We start from the raw sequence: 14393 nt of genomic DNA, 5'->3' as shown, positions 1-14393 counted from the left end.
GTTTCAGGGGCCTGGGAAGTGGCAGTGACCCTCAGGCGGGGGTAGGTGGTGTCCGGAGCATTTGGCAGAGGCAGTAGCAGGGCAGGTGTGTTACCACAGGAGTGAGAGCAGCAATGGGTGATGTTCAGTTGCAGTGCCCTTTTCTTTGCCAACCTCTGAGGTGACAGGGGCCACAGGTGGTGCCTGTTCACAGACCCCTAGGGGTGACAAGTCATGCCCACCCCTGGAGTCTGAGATGATTGCAGTGGTTTGATCCTGCCACCTGTAAATCCTGAAAGAAGTGCCCCATTGCACTTAGCCTGCGCAGGAGGTGCCATGCTGCCCATGGCCTGCACCAGAGGCTCCCTGCCCTCTGACAGTCCACGTGTGCACTGAGAAAGATATTCCTATGGTGGTCTGCCCCTTCTCCTCTTGCCTCCCCAACAGTGGTGCCTTGCTTTTCCTCTGGGCCCAGACCTCCTCCTGGCTTCCCTCCCTTCACTCCAGTGTTTTGCCTTTGCCTCTTTGTCTGACCAGATATACCAGTTGGTGTATCTGGTATCTATTTCTTGGCTCTCTGTTCTATTCCATTGGTCTATTTGTCTTGGCTTTTGCAAGTGCCACATGGTCTTGATCACTGTAGCTTTATGGTAAGGGTTGATGTCTAGTTGCGTTATTCCTCCAACTTCATTCTCCTTCAATATTGTGTTAGCTATTCTGGGTCTTTTGCTTTTCCATGTAAACTTTAGAATCAGTTTGTTGACATCCATAACTTGCTAGAATTTTGATCAGGATTGCATTGAATCTTTAGATCAGGATTGCATTGAATCTTTAGGTCAAGTTGAGAAGAACTGATGTGTTGACACTATTGAATTTTTCTGTTTATGAACATTGACTATCTCTCCATTTATTTAGCTCTTTGATTTCACTTATCTGAGTTTTGTAGTTTTCTTCATAAAGATCTTTTACATATTTTGTTACATTTATGCCTAAGTATTTCATTTTTTGGAGGGTGTTGATGTCAGTGGGCATTATAATTTAATTTCAAACTCTGCTTGTTCACTGTTGGTATACAGTGACCATAATATTTTTAGTTGAGAAAACACTCTGTCCACATGTGATGAGCTACCTGGTAACATCGGAGAAAATTCTGATGTATGGAGGATGTTCTCAAGTTCCATTTTTCCCATATTGAACTGTTCAAGTGTCTCAGCCCAAATATTTTGCAGAGTCTGCCTACAGAGTATCCTCCCTCTTTTTAGCAAATATTTTTACATGACAAGACTTGTCAGTTGTCTCTATTTATGGTTCTTTTGAGTGTTTCAGCAAGTTTAGTTGGTGCAGCATCATAGGGACTCTCAGGTTCCCTTCAGTTCAGTATAGAATATGCCTCTCCCATGAAAAATCAGAACTTAATAAACAGCAGATTTTTCCCCAAAATGGTGATATTCCCAAAGCATGGTTATAAAATTTCAGAGTTAGCTCATGTGCAAATTAAACCCACCTCCTATATATATTTTGGTAGAGCAAATCCAGGACAAATTATAAATCAGAATGTTGGGATAACAGCATGACCCGGACCATCCTAGGGAGAAAGGGCTCTGGGCTGAAAGGGCTTTCTTCCCTGGCCTGGTCCAGCTCCACCTCTACTGCCCCTCCTGCCTCTGGTCTTGCTTGCACAACTCCCCCCCCGCCCCCGACCCCGCTGACCTCCACTCCTTTGTCCTTGCTGCTGCTCCTCCTGGAAGCTTGGAAGCTTCTCCCCTCCTTTTTCACGGGCAGTCTTAGACTCTGTATCGTTTTCTCTAGGTGCCTCTGGTGATGTTGCTTGTCTGCTATCACAGCCCTTCTGTGTGGACCTAGATCCATTCAGTTATTCTTCCTCTTTCACCTTTTCAAGGCACTTTTTTTTTCTGTCTTTTTGTCTTCTTAGGGCTGCACCTGTGGCATGTGGAGTTTCCCAGGCTAGGGGTCCAATTGGAGCTGTAGCTGCGGGCCCACACCAGAGCCACAGCAACATGGAATCCATGCTATATCTTCGACCTACACCACAGCTCATAGCAGTGCTGGATCCTAAACCCACTGATTGAGGCCAGGGATTGAACCCACGTCCTCATGGATGCTAGTTGGGTTTGTTAACTGCTGAGCCACGATGGGAACTCCTTCAAGGCACTCTGTGTCTGGGGTCCTATAATGTGAGAGTCTTGCTCTTTGGTGGCGGTTATTAGATAAACTGATCTGTGCTGTGTGATAAGTGATTTTGGTGAATTGCTTTTCTGCTCCCGAACACATGTTTGCATTTCACCAAGATTATTGGGGCAGCAAAGTGGTGTGCACACATCTGGGAGTGGGCAAGACAGTTTATAAGGATGTAAGTGGAAAATAACTAACTTTATTTGTATTATCTTATTGAGAAAAACTAAGAAAGTCAGGTTTTCTAATATCTAATATTTTCGTTGAGAAAGCATGTGTAAAAAACCTAATAAATCTAACTTGACATGGGGTAACATGTACTAACTCTTTGTACTGATTGTTTGGTCTTTTTAAGGCCACAGCCACAGCATATGGAGATTCCCAGGCTGGGGGTCAAATCAGAGCTACAGCTGCCAGCTTACACCACAGCCACAGCAACTTGGAATCTGAGCCACATCTGTGACCTACACCATAGCTCGCTGCAGTGAGACCAGGGATTGAACCTGCATCCTCATGGATACTAGTCAGATTTGTTTCCACTGAGCCATGACAGGACACCTGTTTATACTGATTTTGTGCTCCATTCTAAAGGCTGGAAGCCCACTGCCATAAAGGCACACTGACAAGCCAGGGGTAACTCTTCAAGCTTCCTGGCCCTATAATGACTTATCCTTAGCAAGTGTTTCCTACGAGCCAGGCACTCCTCTGTACCTTTTACAGGCATCGGCATACTTGTTCCTTACAGCCACCTTGTGACGTTGTCCTATGAGCATCCTCATTTTGTGGATAAAAAAACAGCCTGGAGAATCAGGTCATGTGTTCAAGGACGGGACTAATGTATGGTGATCTCATCTGATTGCAGGGGTCACTGACCTAATCCCTGCTCTGTTCTGTGTTTGCCTGTTCCCCCGGGGTGGCCTTCAGGGACTACATCTGTCTTGTTCATTGTGGCACTAAGTAAGTGCTTCTAAATGAGTGAAGGAACAGAGACCTGTCACCACCTCTGAATGCATGTCACTTAAATGGGAACTTTGGAGAAGTACTCTTTTATTTTTTACTAGAAATATTTTCCCCCTTGGAATAAATAGATCTGATGAGAAATTGGCATGGGTTGAATTAGCAGTCTTTACTTAGGAACTTACATGAAAAAAAGTCTGCATCATTCTAATACTAATGGGTCAGTTATGAGTTCTAGCTCACCCTGCCTTGACTAATGCCTTCCTTTTTCCCTTTATCATGAGGTTATGAGAACATGAGAAATGAATCGCAGCTTCCTTCTGCACGAAATGTCCTCAGACACAGACAACCTTAAAACAACAATAAGGGCAGCAGCAACATTGACAACAAAAATACAAAAGAGGAGAACTTAACTAATTCTGGGGGGAGGGTCACCCACTGATAGTCTTTGTCTTTTTTTCTTTTTAGGGCCACACCTGTGGCATATGGAGGTTCCAAGACTAGGGGTTGAATTGGAGCTGCAGCTGCCAGCCTACACCACAGCCACAGCAAGGTTCAGTCCTAAACAAGATCCAAGCTGAGTCTGGGACCTACACCATAGCTCACGGCAACACCAGATCCTTAACTCACTGAACAAGTCCAGGGATCAGACCTGCATCCTCATGAATGGTAGTCAGATTCATTACCACTGAACCACAACAGAAACTTTCATTGATAATCTTTTAAATCTTAATTCTTTAGGACAAAGATATGTAATAATCTCCCAGGTGTTTTGGGCTTTAATAAAATTGTTTTCGTTTGACAGATAAGTTTGTGATTCTGTAAGTTTTTCATTCCCTCTACATCTGAAAGAGTCTTAGGAGAGTCTTCTGGATTTTTGTTATATCATCATATTAAAATTATGATTGTTTTCTTTTTCCTTTTAGGCTCTTTCAAGACACTTATTCTTCCATCAGTAAGTATTTATTTAAAAATTTGTTTTCAGAAATATACCTTGCATTAGTGAAATAAAAAAATTAATATTTTGGAGTTTCTGCTACAGTGCAGTGGGTTAAGAATCTGACTGCAGTGGCTTGGGTTGCTGCAGAGGTGCAGGATGGATCCCAGGCCTGGCTCATTGAGTTGGGTTGAAGGATGTGGTGTTGCTGCAGCTGTGGTGTAGGTGCACTTGCGCTTTGGATTCAGTCCTGGTCTGGCCTGGGAATTTCCATATGCCGTGGGTGTGGCCATAAAAATAATATTTTATTGACTTTTATATTGATTTACATTCCTTGTAAGTTTGGCTTAAGTTTAGATTCCCACCTTCAGATTATTTAAGAATAATAATACCTCAGGGAGACAAGTTATTAGCCTCTTCTAATAATGAAATCAGGGGAGAGTTTGCTCTTGTAAAATAGAGAACTTCACTGGACTGTTAGCACAGGGATCAGGGCGGGTTTGGTCCTGCTTCTGCCTTAATGAGCCTTACCATCTTGGGTGTGCAGTTAATGCTCCACCTGTTTCTTTGTCCTGGGAGCGGGCAGTGCCTCGCTGAGCTGTGTTGCAGCCTGAGGCAAAAGGAAGCATCAGTGATTATACAGTTGAGCAGAGCACAGTGCCCACCAAGGGGTGCAGTGTGGCGGCTGGGACTTTTCTGGGACTGATGACTTATGGCTGTGACCCTGGCACACTGCACACTTATATGGGGTCGGCATTACCTGATGAGCCACATTCTCCCATTACCTTTTTTTTTTTTTTTTTTTTTTGCTTTTTAGGGCCAAACCCTCGGCATATGGAAGTTCTCAGGCTAGAGGTCAAATCGGGGCTGGAGGTACTGGCCTACACCACAGCCACAGCAACTTGTGATCCTAGCCGCATCTGCAACCTACACCACAGATCAAGGCAACTCTGGATCCCTAACCCACTGAACAAGGCCAGGGATCAAACCTGCTTTGTCATGGGTACTAGTCGGGTTTGTGTCTGCTGTGCCATGACAAGAACTCCTCCCATTCCCTCCTGAAGGTTACTTATCAAGCACATTCAGAAACCACGTTTATTTCAGGATTTCTTAGAGAATAGAGTGCTCCCGAACGATCTTTTATAGAAATTACTTCTATAGACGTCCTGTAGCAGAAGTGGGTAAGATTTAAGTTCGGGAATCACAGCTTGAAGCACAATAACTGTCTGGTTTCCTCAAGGAGGTCTCCAGTTGTGCAGACTGGAGTGTAGAAAGGCTGAAAGAAGCAGGTGCATAAACGGGAAGAGTGCACTCTGGCTGATTCCAGTGATGCCTATATAAATCCTATGAGTCCCAACCACCCTTGACTGCAAATTTGGCTACTCTTAATCTTTAAAGTCTTAGGTATATGACATACTAACCCCAACATCCTGTATTTGTCTTTGCTATTATACTATTTCTGTTTTATGTAGATACAGCAATTGTTTATTGAAAGCTTTGCTAATGGTTATATTTAGAACTAGGTCCCCCCCCCTTTTTTTTTGCTTTTTAGGGCCACACCACAGCCACAGCAACTCAGGATCCGAGCTGCTGTGTCTGTGACCTACACCACAGCTCACGGAAACACCGGATCTTTAACCCACTTAGTGAGGCCAGGGATTGAACCCACATCCTCATGGATACTAGTTTGATTTGTTTCCCCTGCTCCACAGTGGGAACTCCCTAGATCCCTTTTTTGTAAAACAAAATTTAAAAAACTTAGTCACAAAGTGTCTAGGAAAATTTGATAATGCTTGGCAAAAAATACAAGGTTCTGCATTTTTATGAGTTTTCAATTAAAATAGACTCCTCTCAAGGTGCACTTGTGTTATGATAATCGTAAATGTAATATTTTAGATTATTTTTTAAGGTCTTCATGAGTATTTGCTAATAAATATGATTATTTTGGATGTATTAAAAGAAATGTGTTTTGGGAGTTCCCATTGTGGCTCAGCAGGTTACAACGAACACAACTAGTATCCATGAGGATGGGGCTTCAATCCCTGGCCTCACTCAGTGGGTTAAGGATCCGGCATTGCCATGAGCTGTGGTATAGGTCTCAGATGTGGCTCAGATCCTGTATTGCTGTGGCAGTGGTGTAGGCTGGCAGCTGTAGCCCCGATTCGTCCCCTAGCCTGGGAACTTCCATGTGCCATAGGTTCAGTCCTAAACAAAGTGTTTTAAATATCTGATTAGCTCATGGTTTCTGTTTTTGATACAGTAAAATCAGCTTTCAATGAGAAGTAAATAAAAAAAATTTATGTTTAATATACAAAATTGTTTTTTGTGTAAAATATTCTAGAAAAAGTTTCTTTTAGTCTCTCTGTAAATAAATCCAACTTAAAATGAGGGAGTGGCTTTTGACATTTGAATGTTTTGAAAGTTTAATTCCTAATATATTTTAAAATAGAAAGTGTCACCTTAAAATTTCAATTTTATTTTGAAAATTGTTTGACATCTCCATTACTTCTGGTAACTGGAATTATTAGCAAAGTAAAGTAGGATAAATACTATTGTGTTGTCTCTGTTTCCTTAAGACAGTTGGTCTTTCAGAGAAGATGAAATGGCTTTAGGTGGCCCAGATTAGAATAAGAGGTCATTTGTTGCCCATGAAGAACCTTTCTGAGCATGCCTCTCCGTGTACTCTGGGCAGAGAACTAGCACCTACCCAGAGAGCTTAGCATAACTGAAAATCTGCCATGCTCAAGTCAGATATTGGTTGATATTCTGTTGATCAAAACCCTCGATTTTTTTTTTTTTTCAGTGTTGCATCTGTCCTAGGGAACCTGGAGGTTCCCAGGCTAGGGGTCGAATTGGAGCTACAGCTGCCAGCCTACACCACAGCCAGAGCAATGCAGGATCCGAGCCAAGTCTGCGACCTACACCAGAGCTCATGGCAACGTCAGAGCCTTAACTTACTGAGCGAGGCCAGGGATCGAACCTGCAGCCTCATGGTTCCTAGTTGGATTCATTTCTGCTGTGCCACAACGGGAACTCCAAAACCCTCTATTTTTGTACACTTCCAGACCCTTGTCCGGCTGCCAGACAGGGTTGTCTTTCCCCAGCCCTGTGACCTCAGTTCAACACACAGGATCCAGAATCTGGTGGGGTAATGATTGGTTCTTGTAGAAGAGAGAAGGGAGTCTTTTTTCAGGCAACCCCTTTATTACCAATTCTGGGGCCCTTTTTCAGTAACTGGAGCCCCAAGAAGGCAAAAGGTAATTGACCAGCAGGGAGTCAGGAGCTTTAGTTGCCTCTGGGGTCCACTCCGCGTGGGAAGCAGGTTACAGCTTATGGGAGAGTCTTTCATAAAGACGGCTTAACACCCACTGTGTTTTCCCCGCCTCCTCTCACGAGGTTGTTCTCTTGCGATGACACCTCCTGGTTCATGGGCACACGCAGATCTGCTGTGCCAAGGCCGTACTGTCACTCCTGCCTTTCCAGCTCTACAATTAGCAGTGAGGCTTTGAGGGGCCCAGATTGCCTAAATTTTACATATGGGGAGGTGGAGTTTCCACCGGGGGAGGATTGAGAAAGAGAATTAGTTGAGGTAACTGAAAAGAGCAAAAAGACAGTACCACCTCCCCTTGTGTCCACTCCCTGATGGAGGATGGACTAGGGGACAGAGTAATGTGTTTCGGACACCTTTGTGTTCATTCTGATTCTCTCTTTGGATTCCTCGTTGTTCATAGATCTCTTTTGTTTCAGGCCTCTGCGTGGTTAATTTGACATGTCTTCAAACCACTATCTTGGGGCCTCTGTGCCATTAAAAAAGATCAAACTATATCCACAACATAGAAAGAAATTCCATCAACTGTCATATTTTTAAAGCATGAACTATTTGTAAATCTGTGCCATATATAAGCAAATGATATGCTGGTTCCTGGCTTACAGTATTAAGGACTATTTAAAAGTATCTGAGGACTGTAGTGTCATTTGGGAGCATGGAACATAAGATTTCAAGTTCCAGGGAGACCCTCAGCCCTTGGGGGGCATCCACCTTTGGTTCACATTGAACCCCAAGCACCTGGAACAACCTGGAGCTAAAAGGTGCTCAGTAAGTGTTTGTTTATTAAAGGAAAGCAAATTGAGTACCAGAGGTCGTTGGAAACTGACTTTACTGATCATTTCTCCTAACATTTTATTATGAAAATTTTGAATTTACAAAAAAATCTGATTTTCATATGATGCTTCCATAGCCGCCACTTCGAATCTACTGGTAACATTTTACCGCACCTGCTCATCACATCTCTCCATCTGCTCATCTCTCCACCCATTCATTCATCTTACTTAAAAAATGCAATTTCAAGTAAATTGCTGACATCAGTATTTTTCTCCCTATTTCCTGCTGGCCGTTTTCTGGGTGGTTTGTTATATTTCCTTTGTATTCTTTTCCATATTGCTAGCTTTTTGGTGGCTACTGTTGCTGGAAAATCTTCTCTGAGCTCTCTGTGGACAAATCTTATTTGCCAAGGGGAGGCAGCTTGTGTTTTAGAATCTCAGGTTTATTATTATGAACATCCACTAGTGTGCTTGGTATGCACTGTGTAAGCTGTTATCCCCAAACTCCACTGTAAAACAACCACAAGCTTTCATTATCCCCACTGTTTATGTGGGTCAGGAATTTGGAAGCTGCGTAGCTGGGTGGTTCTGACTTGGGGTCTCACGAGGCTGCAGTCGTCTGAGGGCCTCGCCAGTCTCCGGCCTCCCCAGTCCTCATAGGGTTGCTGCTCATGGGCTGAAAGGTGGGTGGTGGCTGCTGGCCTCTGTCCCTCCCCATTTGGGCCTCTCTTTGCACAGGCCTTGTGAGCATCCTCTTCACGAGGCACTGACTGCCCCCAGGAAAGAGAGAGCCAGGCAGAAGCTGTCCTTTTAATTCTACTCTTGAGAAGCAAGCCGCTGGGTACGTAGGCTCCACCTTTTTTTTTTTTGTCTTTTTAGGGCCGCACCTGCTACATATGCAAGTTTCCAGGCTAGGGGTTGAATTGGAGCTGGCGTTCCTGGCCTACACCGCAGCCACAGCAACACCAGATCTTTAACCCATTGAGCAGGGCTGGGGATCAAACCTGAGTCCTCATGGATACTAGTTGGGTTCTTAATCCTCTGAGCCACAATGGGAACTCCAGACTCCACTTTTTTGAAGGGAGAAAGGTTAGAGACTTGGGAGACATTTTAAGACCACCAGATGGAAATTTGGGAGAGTGAAGTGTAACTCCTCCTGGTTGGAAATTCAGCCCTAATCTGGTACAGCTTCCTCTTCTCTTCCAAGCCCTGGTTTCCCGGCTTGAAATGTTACGGCAGCTGCCCAGCAGTCCCTTGGCTGTAGTATATCAGCTCTAGTGACAGCCCTGTAGCTGTAGTGTAACCAGCTCCAGCAGCTCTGTGGCTGCAACGTATTAGCTCTTTTACCTGGCAAGAAACCAAGTGAACACTCGGAGAGTTGGAGAACTCAGGTTTATTATGGGTGGACTCAGAGGGAGATCGCTCTATGGAGGAGTCTGAGCCCTGAAGAAGGGTTTCACAAGCCTTTTATGGGTTAGCTCTTCTGGGTCCATGCTTGGGTGGTCGGACTGGAGTGAGGGTTGTAATTGCAGGAGAAACTTTACATAGCAGATGTGTGGAGGAGGGGTAGTTAGGGGCAGTTGGCTGGACTTCGCTTAGTCATCATGGCCGGGTTCTCTTCTTTCTACCTTTTTATTGGGACATTTTCTCCTAGAGTTCGAGCCCCATCAGAAGGATTGTTGGGAGTGAAGTGATGCTTTTGGTTAGGGCTGGAAGGTAGGGTCTCCACTGGTGATTGAAACAGTTACATCAGCTTCACCAGGACGATGACAAATGCACAAGGTGCAGGAGGAATGTGCACCTTAGAGCAGCAAGAGAGCCTGGAGAGGGCATGGCCAGCAGACATGTTTGTGCAGAGGTGCCTTTCAGGGCGGGGAATGGAGGAGAGTGTGGAAGGGTGCTGGGTGTTCTGATATTTTTTTTTTTTAGGGCCCCACCCTTGGCATATGGAAGTTCCCAGGGTAGGGGTCAAATCAGAGCTGCAGCTGCCAGCCTATACCACAACCACAGCAACACCAGATCCCAGCCACGTCTGCAACCTATACCACAGCTCAGGGCAGTGCAGGATCCTTAATCTACTGAACAAGGCCAGAGATCAAACCCACATCCTCATGGATCCTAGTTGGGTTCATTAACCACTGAGCCAGATGGGAACTCCCTTGGTGTTCTGATTTCAGCAAAGCAAGTTTGCATTTGGGATAGGAAGTGGCCAGGTGGCTGCGCAGACAGCTAAGGGACATGCCTCCCAACATCCAGGAGCCCTAGGATTTACCTGGAGAGCAACCCCCAGGGTATCCATAGCGGGAAAACAAACTGTTCCATTTTGGTGCCCAGGAGGGACTTATTTTTCAAACATCGCAATTACTTTTGATAATACTGTGTATTTAAAATTTCAATTCGAACTTGTAATTAAAAACACTTTTGGGATAAAATAACTTGACCTTGATGTGTCTGATTGCTTTCCCAGCTACCTCTGAATAGTGCTGATGAGATGTATGAGCTCCGTGTCACTGGACATGCTCAGAACGAGGTTTTATTCTCCAATAGTACGCGCTTATCCTTTGAGACCAAGAGGACAACTGTCTTCATTCAAACAGACAAGCCCCTGTATAAACCAAAGCAAGAAGTGAAGTTTCGGATCATTACCCTCTTCTCAGATTTTAAGCCTTACAAAACCTCTTTAAACATTCTAATTAAGGTGAGTACCAGATGGAAATGAAGTGTGTGTGGGGGGTTGGGGTGGGAATCGGGGACTGGGTTTCTAGCCCTCTCACCGAGGCTCTCTTGGATGTTCTCTCACGTTGTTGGTGCAGGGGTGCTTTAGAATTCCCATGGGTAAGCTTCCCTCTTGTGGGATCCTGGGATTGTCTCTCCAGGAAGACAGTGTAGAGCCCTGGCTTAACAGCTCAGGCTTTAAAGTTAGCCTGTTGGGCTCTGGTCCTGGCTTCCTCCTGGATTCATTTATTTGTCAAACATTTATTAAACTTCTATGTCCCAGGTTCAGAAGGGAAAGGGCAGTGAGCAGAATAGATTGAGTCCCCATTCCATCGAGCTTTTATTCCAGTGGGTAGTAGGCAGACAGTAAACACACAAATACTTATAAAGGGAATGGGGTGTGTGTGTGTGTGTGTGTGTGTGTGTGTATAAGAGAGAGAGGGAGTTTATGTTCACTGTTTTCTGTAGCATTGTTAGAGAAGTCCTATTTGAACAGAGCCCTGAAGGAAACAAAAGAATGGCACTGTGTAAATAGAGGGAACAGCATAGGGAACAGCATATGCAAAAGCCCTGAGGTGGGAGTTTGTTAGGTGCCTTGGGGAAAAATGCCCAGGAAGTGAGGGGACAGGTATAGGCAGGCTGGTGGATTTTATTCTGAGTGAAATGAGAATTCACTGGAGAGGTCTGAGGAGAGACACAAAACGTAATTTGACTGAACATCTTAAAAGGATCACTGTCTGTTCTAAGGATAGATTGTAGCTCTGTGACCTTGAGGAAACTAATTAACCTCTCTGAGCCTCAGTTTCCTTATTTGTAAAATGTGTAATAATAATAATACCTCACAGAAGCTTTTGTGATATGATTCAAACAAATCAAAACAACACTGAGATGTCCCCTCAAGCACAGCGTTTAGAATTGTGCCTGGAACATGTGCGTGCTCACTAATCATGACCTGTTACAGGAATCCCCCCTGGTGCAGAGTCATTTGGCCTTTGCCACTGCAGGAACACTCAGAGCTCTGGAGGCAGTGTGGTTAGCAGACTGAGGGCTTCCTGTGAGAACCATGCTGAGGACAGCTGAGATGCAGCTGGACCTGGGTTTGTTACCTGCTCAGCAGTAACAAACCCAGCTAGGAACCATGAGGATGTGGGTTCTATCCCTGGCCTCACTTAGTGGGTTAAAGATTCGGTGTTGCCATGAACTTTGTTGTAGGAATATAGACATTTGATGATGATGGAAAACAGGGAGTCCCACATTTTCTGGACATCCTTCAGTTTAGAACTGAAAAATCCCGTGTCAGGATAGTGGTTGCGGTTGTGGTTATTGTAAATGTTCTGATGAATAACAAAGAATGGAAGGTAAAGTTGGGCCTTTTACTTCAGTGTCTTCCTATTCTTAGTTTCTTTTAAAAAACTTTTTTATTTTAAAATTTTTTAGGTCTTTCTTTCTTTTTCTCTCTCTCTCTCTTTTTTTTTTGCTTTTTAGTACTGCCTCTGTGGCCTATGGAAGTTCCCAGGCTAGGGGTCAAATCAGAGCTATAGCTGCCAGCCTATGCCATAGCCACAGCAGCTTGGGTTCAAGCTACTTCTGCGATGTACACCACAGCTCATGGCAACACCCCACCCACTGAGCGAGGCCAAGGATTGAACCCATATCCTCATGGACACTAGTCGGATACATTTCTGCTGCACCACCACGGGAACTCCAGTTTCTCTGTTGTTATAAGCTAAGCAAACATATGGACAAAAGTCAAGCTAACAAACATGTATACATATAACTTCAAGCCCAGATGTATTTGTAGCAAATGTCATATTGGTTGGCATGCTCAAGCATATTCCTGGAATGGAACTGGTATATTTCAGAGTTTGCAACTGTGAATTTCTGCCTTTGCTCTGTTGGAATAAAGCAAGTCACCAGAGTGAACAGCATTTCTCAATTCATGTAACTCTCCGAACGTGTTTATGGAAGGAAACCTGCCATCCTTCATCATTTATCCACAGATCCTGAGAACTTACTAAATGCCAGAAACCATTTAGTAAGTGAAAATGGGATAAGTAGAGGTGAATGTCTGCTTGTGTCTTTTTACATTGTCTCCTTTATATCTCAGGTGAATAAGTGTCAGTAAATTGTCAGTAAATTGTTCTAGGTAATAACTCAAAACAAACCTGCTGATTCTGAACCGCTGGTCTGTGCATTTAAAAAATTTTGCTTCAGGAGTTCCCATTGTGGCCCAGCAGTAACAAACCCAGCTAGGAACCATGAGGATGTGGGTTCTATCCCTGGCCTCACTTAGTGGGTTAAAGATTCGGTGTTGCCATGAGCTTTGTTGTAGGTCACAGATGAGGCCCAGATCCAGTGTTGCTGTGACTGTGGTGTAGGCTGGCAGGTGTAGGCCAGCAGCTGTAGCTCCGATTCGACCCCTGGCCTGGGAACCTCCATATGCTGCCAGTACCGCCCTAAAAAACAAGCAAAAATTTGTTTCTATTATGCTCTAGTGTCAGTCTTTGAAACCTCTGATTTGTGGATTCTTTCGGCTCCTCTCTCCAATTTTGGACAGCCTCTCATGTTGGGCTTTCCCAGAAGTGCTCAGAGACTTGCTGGCCTGGCTGATGTGCAGCCCTCTTGGCGAAGGGAGGGGGTTCAGACTGAAGTTCCGTCGGAAGCCCCTGTCTTTGGGACCAGCACATGAGTCTGCACATGGTTGCCGTTCTTGCTGGCTGCATCCAGCAGCGAGGATGCAGACGTGAACCAGGTCCAGCTACCTCTTTGCCTGAGACATGCAGAGGCCAGATCAGAGCCTTACTGTGAACGCCCGCACCTGGCACTCCTCCATCTGCACAGTCCCGTGGGCCCGGGTTCACCACTGTGATGTTTCTAGTCTTTCAGTGTGGGAGACATGCTTTCTTGCCAAAACTTCCCTGAAAAAAGTGGGTCAGGTGTAGCAGGAGCCTTTGACTTGGACAAAGTTATCCTCATTAGCACAGCACCACCTGCAGGCGAATATGGAGAAGTGCATCTTAGAACTGGGGGAGGCCAACTTTTGGGGACCTGTCTCGCCGAGCCAAGAATGACTAGATATAGCTAAAATATTGACATCAGAATGTATTCAGGCACTTTCACTGCTTGACGGGAGTGTATTATTGGGTATTATTCATTTTCCCTGCCCAGGAACTGACCATCTCAGGAAGCAAAGGGACTTTAGAGGCCTTATTATGGTAGAATAAATCTCTGATCTAATTCTGGCTTCCTCCAGCCAGTCTGACCTTACACCATGGAAATAAGTGCCTTCAAGACTGATGGCAGCTGGCATGCTGGCTTATATCCCGACCTCCCTTCCTGAAGAAGGTGTTGCTCCTGGTACAAGTGAATGACCCTGTTGGAGCAGGTGCTTTTGGCCTGGGGTCTGCCCTGTGACTGTGCCCTGACACTTCCACCTGGAGCAGTGGTGGGCAACCCAGAACCTCTTTCCTGGCCCAGCGAGGGGCCACCTTGTGGAAGGGATTTGGTTTTT

General features: G+C 44.9%; 1 protein-coding gene across 1 annotated transcript in view; it reads left to right on the top strand.

Moving 5' to 3' along the window:
• Positions 1-14393, top strand: part of CD109 (CD109 molecule) — a 159516-nt gene that overhangs the window by 26809 nt on the left and 118314 nt on the right. The window contains exons 3-4 of the mRNA XM_001927545.7: positions 4056-4084; positions 10635-10865. Of these exons, the coding sequence (XP_001927580.3) occupies positions 4056-4084; positions 10635-10865 (260 nt within the window). The remainder of the gene's footprint in view (positions 1-4055; positions 4085-10634; positions 10866-14393) is intronic.

This window comes from Sus scrofa, chromosome 1 (assembly GCF_054392235.1).
Source record: "Sus scrofa isolate SSC_HxYL_T2T_F1_AM1 chromosome 1, Sscrofa_HxYL_maternal_Yorkshire_Landrace_v2.0, whole genome shotgun sequence".
NCBI lineage: Eukaryota > Metazoa > Chordata > Mammalia > Artiodactyla > Suidae > Sus > Sus scrofa.
Note: the sequence above shows the minus strand (reverse complement) of the source record. Positions and strands in the feature narration are given on the sequence as shown.